This window comes from Armigeres subalbatus, chromosome 2 (assembly GCF_024139115.2).
Source record: "Armigeres subalbatus isolate Guangzhou_Male chromosome 2, GZ_Asu_2, whole genome shotgun sequence".
NCBI lineage: Eukaryota > Metazoa > Arthropoda > Insecta > Diptera > Culicidae > Armigeres > Armigeres subalbatus.
This window is the reverse complement of record NC_085140.1, coordinates 464,774,419-464,786,281: the sequence shown is the minus strand read 5'-3', so window position 1 is coordinate 464,786,281 and position 11,863 is coordinate 464,774,419. Positions and strand designations below refer to the sequence as shown.

Genomic DNA, 11,863 nt, shown 5'->3' with positions numbered 1-11,863 from the left:
GTTCAGCGGTAAATTTCCTCAGTCGTTTCCAAAGCCGTGCAACAGACACTCACTGGACACATTTAAAAAGGGTATTGCGTTACCTACAAGGAACGAAGGACTACAGTTTGGTCTACAGACGCAATGAGAACCCGGAGCCTCTAGTTGGATACGCCGATGCCGATTGGGGAAGCGACATCAATGACCGCAGATCAACATCCGGAAGTTTGTTCCAGGTGTTTGGGATTTCAATACTGTGGACTACAAGGAAGCAGACGACCGTCGCTTTGTCATCTACAGAGGCGGAGTACGTGTCGCTAAGTAACGCCGCTTGTGATGCAATATGGACAAGAAATATATTGAAGGATCTAGGAATCGATTGCCGCAATCCTACAAAGCTATATGAAGACAACCAGTCGTGTATTCACATCGCCAACGAACCATGTGACCAGAAAAGATTGAAGCATTTGGATTTACGATACCACTTTATCCGTGAGTGTATTCAATCTGGTGAAATATGAGTGCAGTACATACCGACGCAGGAGCAGGTTGCAGATATGTTCACCAAGAGCCTTCCAGCTAGCTGTTTCAAGAAACATTGCTTCACGCTTGGTCTGAGAGGGGGTGTTGTGAAACAGACAGCAGCGTAAATAATAATAGTTGATTGAGTTCGTTTTAGAGTGTAAGCCGAATGTCAAATTGTCCTACCTTTTATATGCACCATTCTTGAAACTCTGTTACCCGCCTTTTTATCATTCTGAATAAAGCTATCGTTGAGTAAACACGTGTGTTAGAGATCTTTATTTCGTCATTTTGTTTTGCCGTCGGCGAAAAAACGGAGCTAGAATTAAGGGGATTAAAGGTAAGAATGAAATTAAATGTAACAAGAATCCTAAGTTATTTATTTAAATTCGTGTTATATTTTAATTCAAGATGTGTTCTGCGAAACTTTTGCTTAAAAGCCAATCTCGGAACTTCGGTTATCACATGCACCGTCCACAAAAGATACCATTCATAAGGAAACGGCTCTGCCACCATCGTTTGATCCAGCAGAAAGCGGAAGTCAGCATCGCTACCGGTAAAGTAAAGTATATTTTTCAAATGCACCTCGAATTCATCAGTTATAGAGTCAGTATAATAATAAACTGTTTAATCCTCACCATGGAAACAGCAGAATTACGGTACCGTGTTGCAGCTCCCATATGCATCTTCTTCCATCGAATCGACGTACATTCATTTGGTACAAATGTAAATGTACGACCTACGAAGATTGGTAGCCGTCGCTCGAGCTCGTCTTCGCTATCTTCACTGGCCCTGATGTCCTTTAAACCATCGATTTTCCGCTGCATCTTCTTCTATTTATGGCAGTTTACGGCGAATCCACATCCATCTACAGCAGAAAAAAACAGCTGCTGGTGGAACTTCCGTAATTTCAGCTAATACCAATGCGCCGTCAGTAGAAAGAGTTCTTTCTAGATGTGGTGGACCAGTTTGCTCGCCTGTTCGTAACATGCATGAATAATGGCGAAAATTTTATATGATGCAATTTCAAAAACATAAAAATAAAAAAATGAAGTTAAAATAGAATAGTTGTTTTGAATATATGTAAAGTATTATTTTGACATGTTTGACTTAAATTGAAAGCGCAGACCACTTGTTATTTTGATAGAATCACTAGTTGATTCAACTGCAAAACATGCATTCAGCTTTGAGAGGAAAATATTACTTTGAAAAGTCGGCTCTTGTTTAAGTTCCTACAAAAGTGACATTTTTGGAATTGTAGTTTTAACAAGTTTATACTTTCTACTGAAAATCACTAACTGGTTTTCTCAATTTTACCAACGTTTTTCTTAATTTTACCAACGATTGTTTTTGTGTGTGAGGAGAACAAGCACTCCACATTATCAACGGCTCCAGAAATGGGGAAGCAGCGAATTGCGACCAGACCATCCCAAATTGTGTGTATGGACTACATACAATCACTTCCCCGAAGCAAGCAAGGCAATGCCCACTTGTTAGTCGTATTAGACATTTTTTCTAAGTACTATACGGTGCCCAAAAAACAAAAATAACAAGTTTAATTTGGAGCCCTACTGACTTTAATACTGATGTACACCACAAACTTGACACTTACAATTTTATGTTCAACCAAAGCCAAACGAAAAACGATAACACCGACTTTCCCCTGAAGAAGACCCGAAAAGTGGTCGAAACGTTGGGATAAAATCAAAATTATCGTTTGATTACTGAGACTGCATAACCGAAACGTATCATAATTACCCTGATCAGTCGAACTCCTATCATAATCGTTTAAAAGGATGACTATAATTTTTAAAAATATTTGATTCGAATATTCACTCCTAACTTGTCGTTCGACCTAATGTTCATTCGGCCTAATGTCCGTTCGGTCTAATGGCCATTCGGCCTAATAACCCAGCATCAGTTCCATCTTCTTGGAAAACATGTTTCCAAAACAATTCCAAGAATTTGGATGCCAGGATCTCTTCTCAACGAGTTTGTGTGCACTTACATCCATCTTACAGTCTCCATATTACAGTCTCAACTACTTGGAAAACATGCTTCCGAAACAATTACAAGAATTCTGATTCCCATATTGCCAGGGTTTCTTCTAAATGAATTTGTAGTTGAGACAAGTTGATTTTTATGAAATAACTTTCACCACCTGTAGTTTATTACGAACGACTTTTGAGTATCTGGTAAATACTCTGTAAGCAATTTCGACAAGAAATAACGGGTATCGTTCACGCATTTGGCTTTTCCAAGGCATAAAATGATTCATATTTGTGGAATGAAGTAAAAAATTGGAAATATTTTTTTTTTTTCAATTTTGTCACATACCCTGTTTTATCACCCCAAAATTCACCAGGGGTGATAAAATCAGGATATTACTGTAACAAAATTCTTGGAATTGTTCCGGGAACATGTTTTCCGTGTAATTTAAACCATAGGATGGATAACAACCGGAATGGTCATTTTGGAACAGGTTCTCGGAGGGCCCATAGGGGCCTTATAGGTTATATCGAATAAAACCTGGCAATACAGGTATCAAAATTCTTGGAATTGTTCCGGAAACATGTTTTCCAAAAAGTTGAGACCGTATGATGGATGGCAATTGGAACGGCTATCCTAAAACAGGTTCCCATGGGGCCTTAAGTGGCCACAAATTCATTTAAAAGAAACCCTGTCAATATGGGAATCAAAAATTCTTGTAATTGTTACGGAAGCATGTTTTCCAAGTAGTTGAGACTGTAATATGTGTTACGACTTTAATTCGATTGGGAATGGGTTGCTTTCGGATAGTATAGAGAAAAGACCGTTCGGTTGCGAGTTCAAGCTTATACTGTCTATATTGAATTCTGTGCTCATACACTGGAGATTATCTGGAGTTCACTCTAAGTGTTCATTAGTCTACACTCTAAATTCTTCACCTCACATCTCACCCCTTCAACAATATTCTTTTCCTAATTGATATTTATACACCATTATACATTCTTTCTAGCCAACTTTTCTAAGTTCAAGTTGCTGTATCTGGAGATTTTATTTCTATTTGAACGGCGTGTTGATTGTGTTGTATTCTGGTCTATGATTTTTTGGGGAGTTAAATCTTTCTCTTGGATTGAATCTTCATCTGGACTGCTTGTGCAAGAACTGTTATCTATGATATCGTTTGGGGAACTATTAAATTCTATGTCCTTGTTCAAGATAAGCGGTGTTTGAGGTATAAGTTTTAGTTGATTTACATGTGCTCTTCTAGTTGAACCTCCTATCTCGATTAAATAGACTAATTTAGACAAAGGTTTGATAATTTTTGCTTCATGTTTGAAACTTTTACCATTTGCTTTATATGTATAAATGACTTTGTCTGTTGGTTTCCACTTCATGCTTTGTAAAGGTTCAGTTTCGTTTGGCTTACGGGTGAAATCTATTTGTCTTAAATTAGATAATTCAGAACGTGGGACAAATGAGAAAACTCGTTCATTCGGTATGATTTTATCGCCTGTCGACGGGGTTTGATGATGATGATACAAGAACGTTCGTATTTTATTCGCGATCTGTAATGATGAGAGCAAATCTTTCTCGCTTATAATTTTATCTAACACCGCTTTTGTGGTTTGAACGGCTCTTTCTGCCAACCCGTTACTGGCTGGGTGATACGGTGGAGAAAACATGTGCTTTATGTTCCTAGTGTTACAATATTGAGCGAAATTGTGACTATTGAAAGGAGGCCCGTTGTCGCTTACGATAATTGACGCTAGACCAAATGTAGAAAAATATTGTCTAATTCTATTGCTACGTCATTGGAAGTTGTTTTGCTCATTGCTTTTATTTCTATCCATCGTGAGTACGCATCTATCAAAATCAGAAAAGTACGATTAAAATTTTAAAAATCAATGTGCACCCGTTCAAACGGAGTGGAAGTCGCTGGCCAATTACCATAGATTCGAGGTGTTCGGTCAATGCCTTTTAACTGGCATGTTTTACACGATTTCGCATAACTTTCAATATCTTGACCCATTTTTTCCTAGTACATGAATTCCCAAGCTATTTGTTTCATTTTTTGTATGCCCCTATGATTCGCATGCAAAAGAAGCAAAGCATTTTGTTTTAAACTTGTTGGTATAACAGTCTTGCATTGAAATATAAGGCAGCCGGACTCTACACTCAATTCATGTCGCTTAGCATAAAAATTCTTTAAATGGTTTTTCCTAGCCTGACTTGGCCAGCCACCTTCAACGTATTTAATAATCGAGGAGAGAACTAGGTCGCGTTTGGTTTCCGCCGATATCACCTTAGCATTCAGAATGACTTTATTATTTTCTATCAAGTAGTGTGCGCCATTCAGAGTACTTCTTAGACTTTCCTTTAGATCGGCGTCACTTAAGTTTTGCTGTATTGGTAATCTTGAAAGACAATCTGCTGTGTGCTTATCTCTACCGGGTTTATACGTCATGGTAAAATCAAATATTGATAATCTAGAAAAATAACGTTCTAAACGACTTGCAATAATAGTAGGGCCATTCTTCTTGCCTTTAAATAGCCCCACCAACGGCTTATGATCCGTAACTATGTTCACTTTTTGACCTAAAATATATTTATAAAATTTTTTCATAGAGAAAACTATAGCTAGCGCTTCCCTGTGTAAAATAGGGTATTTCCTTTCAGCTTTGGAAAGTCTACGAGAAACGAAAAACACTGGTTTTTCAAACTCGTCAATTCTATGACTAAGAACTCCTGATATACCATCATCGCTTGCATCACACGTAATCGTTATTGGCTTGGAAGGATCGAAATGTGTGAGGACATGCGCACTACAAATAGCCTTTTTGCTGTTTTCTAAGGCTTTTTGGCACGATTCGTCCCAACACCATATAGCATCTTTTGTTAATAAATTATATAATGGAGAAAGCAAAATATTCAGTTTTGGTATGAATTTGGCATAAAATGTAATCATGCCGAGAAAAGACTTGAGTTGCGTCTTCGTTTTTGGCGCTGGCACGGCCATAATTGCTTCCACTTTCTCCGGGTTTGGCGATACCCCTGCCTCCGAAAGAATGTGGCCCAAATACTTCACATGGGAAACGAACCACTGACCTTTTTTCGGCATTGATTTTAACATTGTGTTTTTCCAATCTCTCCAAAACTGTTTTGATTTTTTCAAGTTCTTCATCGTTTTCTGCCCATATAAGGATGTCGTCAATATAGACTTGGACACCAGGAATTCCCATCAAAATTGTATCCATAGCTGATTGGAAAAGAGTGGCTGCTGGTTTAAGCTGAAGGTGGGTTGAGTACCAAAACAAAGCTTTGAAAGTATTGGTACAATAAAAACTGTCATATACTGTAGTAGTATTGGTGTCGTATTTATAAAATAACAAATAATATTAGTAGGGTGGGTCAAAAAACGACCCAGCTCCACCACGCTCACTCGATTCCGTCCCATACTCCGAGTGTCCTCAAAAAACCGATTTGAACAAAAACTGGTTCAGCGCAAGCCGGTTTTTATGAAAACTAGTATGGGAAACTAAACCTTTTATTACACTGGCTACGGCGCCTCCCCTCCAAACACTGGCGAAAAGAGATCCCACATAGCTGAAAGCAACATTCCAGAGACTTCACTGAACGAAAATCGCACCGCAGGAAAGATCCATTGATTACGTAACGCAAATATAGCATTTTATACCCCACTCACCCTTATGTCATACTTTTTGTATGAAGCATCTGCGATAGTGTAGACTAGACTAGACTAGAAGTATCTGCCCCTGGTGCGATAGATATTACAGACAAATTTTAGGTTTTTTGTTGAATTGCACGTTTCACTGAATTATCATGCGATAGATTCGCTACCTCGATTAAAATCGACTCCCAACTATTGGAACGACCATTTAATATGGATTGTCTATGGAGTTGAAGCTCTTGAATATTTCATCCAGTCATATGGTCTCCCCCCTCGCTAGCGCCCAATGACGGAGTGCCAGAATCAGAATAATGTTAAATTCAACCTCGGCATATCAACTTTCATACAAACCTGAAACGACTTGTGCACGGTAGGCCTCTATTCAAACCAGCCCAAACCATTGGATGACACCCAATTTATAAATCATAATCGACTGAGCGTGGCAGAGCAACATTATTTTTTGAACCACCCTACTTATTAGTTTGCTGCTGCCGGTGCCGGTTCACCGCGGTGTTTACATTCGCTCCGCGATCAGTTTTTAATCGTTTTTTTCGGGCAAAAATAGCAGTTTATATTAAGTTTTCGGTGTAAACAAGTGACTGATTTCGAAAAGTGATGTTTAATTTGCATTCCATCAACATTTCGGGCAGCTCATGTGCAGAGAAGTGAGTAAAAATTTGATTTTTTGCGTGCCCTTTGAGAAGAAGTGAAGTGCAGTGATAAACCCACCAAATCGCGAACCGCTTTTAAATTGGCACGAAACTGCTGATTTAGGATAATATTCAAGCCGAGATACAAAGGACTCTTTGGATAAACATGTCCATTATCATAGGAAGTGAATAAATATGCTGTGAACAGGTTAGTAATTTCAATATTAGACTTTTATTCGATGCTGTTCGATGCATCCGAATGTTGGTGGGAGAGGAGTGCGGGAGGTGTGGGTTGACCCGTGGAGAAGAAGTGAAGTGCAGTGATAAACCCACCAAATCGCGAACCGCTTTTAAATTGGCACGAAACTGCTGATTTAGGATAATATTCAAGCCGAAATACAAAGGACTCTTTGGATAAACATGTCCATTATCATAGGAAGTGAATAAATATGCAGTGAACAGGTTAGTAATTTCAATATTAGACTTTTATTCGATGCTGTTCGATGCATCCGAATGTTGGTGGGAAAGGAGTGCGGGAGGTGTGGGGTTGACCCGTGGAAGGTCCGGTGCCATATTGACTGCCATCGTGGTACTCTTCCAACTATGTCCTTAACACCGAAGGGCAATCGTTTAAAAGCATATACACTGAAATAAATGTTGGGGTAATGTTAACCATGATATTCTAATCAAAATTACTATTTCCAAATGTTGTCATTATAAATGATTGTTTTTACACAATAACATCACTGTTGTTAATTTTACCATGCGCATGTTCAAAATAATAACACAGCATGGTGAAGAAAATTTTCTCGATATTGGCCGTCAAAGCAGCCATATTTTGTGCTGTGGTGCTGTGCTGTGTTTTGGAAGCAAATTAACTAAGCGACAATTAGTTTATTAATAATGCGCGAAATAATGAATCTAATATTCTAAAGATCCTGGAAACACTAACTAGATTCGTGCTAAATCAATGGTAAGTATTTATAAAGTGATGAAAACTATATTGTTTTCATTTTAGACTTGATTGCAGATTGAGCTTCCCGAAACCAATTTTGCTTATCATCGATGACGATGTCGCTGTTTTCTATGGAAATGTAGAAATGTTTTCAACAGAAATGAGAATCGACAATCCCGACCAATTTGGTTCCTGGTGGCGGTACTTTGCCAGTGGAGTTGCCGTTACTTCATCCAGAAATTAAGTGAAAAACGTTTTTGCTTCCGGCTTCTCTCAAATCGAACCTCTTAAAGCGTTTACAATACGTGTTTCCCGAGCCATAAAATCTTGGAAAAGATGTTTGTTTGCAAGTCTGTACGAATTATCCCGTATTTTTTTTAATTCTTCGGATCGGAATAAATAAAACACTTGTGTCATTCCCCTCCGTTCAATGTAATGTCCCAAGCAACCAGAAGTACAGATTTTACTTAAATTTACTCTTAACCGAACTAATTGGTTCACTATGGTTCACATCAAGTTCCAAGCATCCTTAACGGAACTTTAAAGTTCACTTAAAGTTCCGTTACATACAAAAAATTACATAAAATGAGAGCTGATTAAGCCAAAATAGCCCTTCTTATCCGAACTTCTGGTTGCTTGGGGTAAGTTGTAACTAAAAAACTGAATGCAAACTAATTTAAATGTGTTTTTATGTGGCTGAATTCAAACATTATTTCGTAAATACCATCCCAAATTAGTTCAAACGACTTCAAGTTATTTTTATTGTAAACGAGTAACCATGTTTATTTTGAAAATGAGTTATAGTTGAAATAAATATGAAGCATGGTAATTTTCCCTGCTGTAATTGCTTTTGAGGCCATAGTAAAAACAAAAACTTATTGAAGTTGATACAAACGTGGCATATAGTCTGCACAAATCTAGTGGCGTTGTGTATTTAATTTAACCCTACAAAATAGTAATTTTAACTCTAAAGCTGCTCTCAGTGTAGGCCTTTATGTGTATTAATCACTAATAATTTTTTTGTCGCTGCAGACACTTCTAATTGCTGGTACGCTCCTCGTAAATCAATTAGAGCAAATTTCTTTGCACCGCTTTTATTAGTGATTAGTTCCTCAATTAGAGGTAGAGGGTAGTGATGAGTTATAATGTGTGGATTAACTGTTTTTGAGCCGTCCATGCAAATTCGAATGTCAACCTTATTTGATTTTACCACCACAACGATAGGAGAGGCCCACTCAGCATATTGCACTTTCTCGATAATCCTTTTTGCCTCGAGGTCATCTAAGTATTTAGCTACCTTCTCTATGTTTGAAGGCCACAGTATAAGGTTTGTGTATTATTGGTTTTATGAGTGGATCGATCTTTATGTCTACCACTACATTCTTGATAGGTTCGGTCAAATCATCATCGAAAGCTTTTGGAAATGAACTCTTCAAATTTTGTACGAGTTGTTGAATCCATTGATGGTGTGTTGCGTGTACTGTTGAATGGAGTGAATTAAGTGTAAAGTTGTGTCTCCAGAAAAGTATATTAAGCTCGTTTAGTGGAATGTATTAAACTGTCTAAGACGAATTAAGTACTGTCCATTTAATTCCACCAGTTAACTGGTGGAATTAAATGGACAGTACTTAATTCGTCTTAGACGGTTTGTGTCTCCAGTTTGGAAAAAATATATTCAGCCAATCCCTTCCTAACAGAGGGACAAAATCACGTGCAGATTTGATTACAATCATTGTTAGGTTTTTTATAACTTCTCTCAACTGAACTTGTACCTGTATTGTTCCTAACACCGAAACCTTATCCCCGGATATAACGAAAAAGCTTCTTTTTATAGGTATTAGTTCTATGTTGCTAAATTAAGCTTTGTAAGTTTTAAGTGAACATATCGTAGCACACGCACCGGTATCACATTCCATTGCCAATTTTCTGTTATTCACGATTATTTCCACAATAGCTGGTGTTATATTACTTGACTTACCGAGCAATACATTATTTACCCAGTTAGCTGACTGCTCGTCGTCTTCGTCGTCGTCAGATCCTCCACTGGATTGCTTGTCACACTGCTGATCCTCATGATTAAACGAAGATTTGAGTTCCTCCATGGCAGCCGTCAGTTGATTAATCCGTTGTTCGAAAGCACGTTTCCTATTCCCATAGCTTCTTTGTGTTGGAGCACTAGATCTAGGTTTTTTGGCCTTCGGTAGCATGCAGTCGTATGACAGGTGGCCCTTGTTATAACAATTGTAACACACGGTTTGGTTATTGGGTTTGAATGTTCCACCATGACTTGTTGAAACACCTTGCCCTCTCCATGAGTTGCTTGCTTCGCCAAACTTCCCTTTCTGCACTACGTTACGAGATTGACTGTACGAACCACGACGGTCAAAATAGTTCACCTCGCTTATTTCACTACGGGCCATTTTTCTAGATTCGTGAACCGCAATCTCAATCATTTTCGCTTTTTCCAATAATTGTGCCAAACTAAGTCTATCACTTGCTTCACGTAAAATGGTCTCGCGGGTATTATCGTTTCTCAGTCCTGCTACAAATACGGATTGTACTAAGGTAGCTTCGGTTTCCACACTCACACTACAGTGCTCTACAATATCTTGCAAATCAATACTAAAATCATCGAGAGTCTCACCTATTGCATGTTTGCGAGTAATCAAACGATAACGTTCGGTGAACACGTTTTTGTTTTCTTCATGTAGTTTCTTAAACTGTTCGATGATTTGATCATACGTTTTATAAACTATTTTTTCAGGTTTGAAACTTCCTATAATGCGGTTTGCTGTTTCTTGCCCAACACTCGTAATAAATTCCAGTGCTTTTTCTTCAGCTGGGGTTTTGTTTAATGCAAAGAAAATGTCCACAGTCTGCAAATACGAACTCACATTGAGACCAGCCACGTACATTGGGAACTTTCCCTTTGTTCTCTTTTCCACTACCGGTGTCACCGATACCGTCTGGGGTATGGCATCTTTACTATCACTTCCTGTAGCCATGTGGAACTACTAGAATTTCACTTATTCCGTGACACACTGGGTATCTGTCACGACCCGCACAAACGTCCCGTCACTCCGCGCCGGTTTTATCCTCGTCGCCAATTGTTACGACTTTAATTCGACTGGGAATGGGTTGCTTTCGGATAGTATAGAGAAAAGACCGTTCGGTTGCGAGTTCAAGCTTATACTGTCTATATTGAATTCTGTGCTCATACACTGGAGATTATCTGGAGTTCACTCTAAGTGTTCATTAGTCTACACTCTAAATTCTTCACCTCACAATATGGAGACTGTAAGATGGATGTAAGTGGACACAAACCCATATTGCCAGGGTTTATTCTAAATGATTTTGTGGCCATTATAGGGCCCACGGGAACCTGTTCCAGAATGACCGTTCCGGTTGTTTTCCATCCTATGGTCTCAATTACATGGAAAAATGTTTCCGGAACAATTCGAAGAATTTTGATACCCATATTGCCAGGGTTTCTTCTAAATTAATTTGTGGCCACTATAGGGCCCACGGGAACCTGTTCCAGGATGACCGTTCCGGTCGTTATCCATTCTATGATCTCAACTACATGGAAAACATGTTTCCCAAACAATTCCAAGAATTTTGATACCCATATTGCCAAGGTTTCAATGAATTTGTGGCCACTATAGGGCACACGGGAACCTGTTCCAGGATGACCGTTCCGGTTGTTATCCATCCTATGGTCTCAATTACATGGAAAACATGTTTCCGGAACAATTCCAAGAATTTTGATATCCATATTGCCAGGATTTATTCTAAATGATTTTATGGCCCCTATGGGCCCTCCGGGAACTTGTTCCAGAATGACCGTTCCGGTTGTTATCCATCCATTGTGGTCCTAATACGTTATGAAGCCATAATCCTCGAATTTTCTACGGAATTGGTTGCTTAGGATACAAGAAATCATCACTTGGTTTCTATAGCATCAACTTATCCATTTTTGAGACATGGTCTAGCTAATTCGGAATTCCAGTAACCAGGTAATCCGAATCGGTTCTATGTAACATGGATCGGATAGAGGACGAATTTCCTGTCGGTACGTTACGG

At 38.6% G+C, this 11,863-nt stretch overlaps 1 protein-coding gene and 1 long non-coding RNA gene across 6 annotated transcripts; one reads left to right on the top strand and one right to left on the bottom strand.

The window, feature by feature from the left end:
- Window positions 1-323: 323 nt before the first annotated feature.
- LOC134218378 (uncharacterized) lies at window positions 324-1,545 on the top strand. 4 transcript variants are annotated; one of them, XR_009981336.1, is made up of 3 exons: window positions 324-841; window positions 913-1,057; window positions 1,154-1,545. It is a non-coding gene; the product is annotated as an uncharacterized LOC134218378 (long non-coding RNA). The 4 variants fall into 4 exon arrangements; XR_009981333.1 differs by having other exon boundaries at window positions 1,151-1,545; XR_009981335.1 differs by having other exon boundaries at window positions 913-1,062.
- Window positions 1,339-10,249, bottom strand: LOC134218377 (uncharacterized). Of its 2 annotated transcripts, none has more exons than XM_062697315.1 (2): window positions 9,759-10,249; window positions 1,339-1,478 (listed from the first exon to the last, which is right to left on the bottom strand). In XM_062697315.1, exons 1-2 carry the CDS (start codon window positions 10,231-10,233, stop codon window positions 1,339-1,341), a joined length of 615 nt encoding a protein of 204 aa, XP_062553299.1. In that variant the 5' UTR covers window positions 10,234-10,249. The 2 variants fall into 2 exon arrangements, with proteins under 2 accessions (XP_062553299.1, XP_062553300.1); XM_062697316.1 differs by lacking the exon at window positions 1,339-1,478 and adding an exon at window positions 3,368-4,052.
- Between the last annotated feature and the right edge of the window lie 1,614 nt (window positions 10,250-11,863).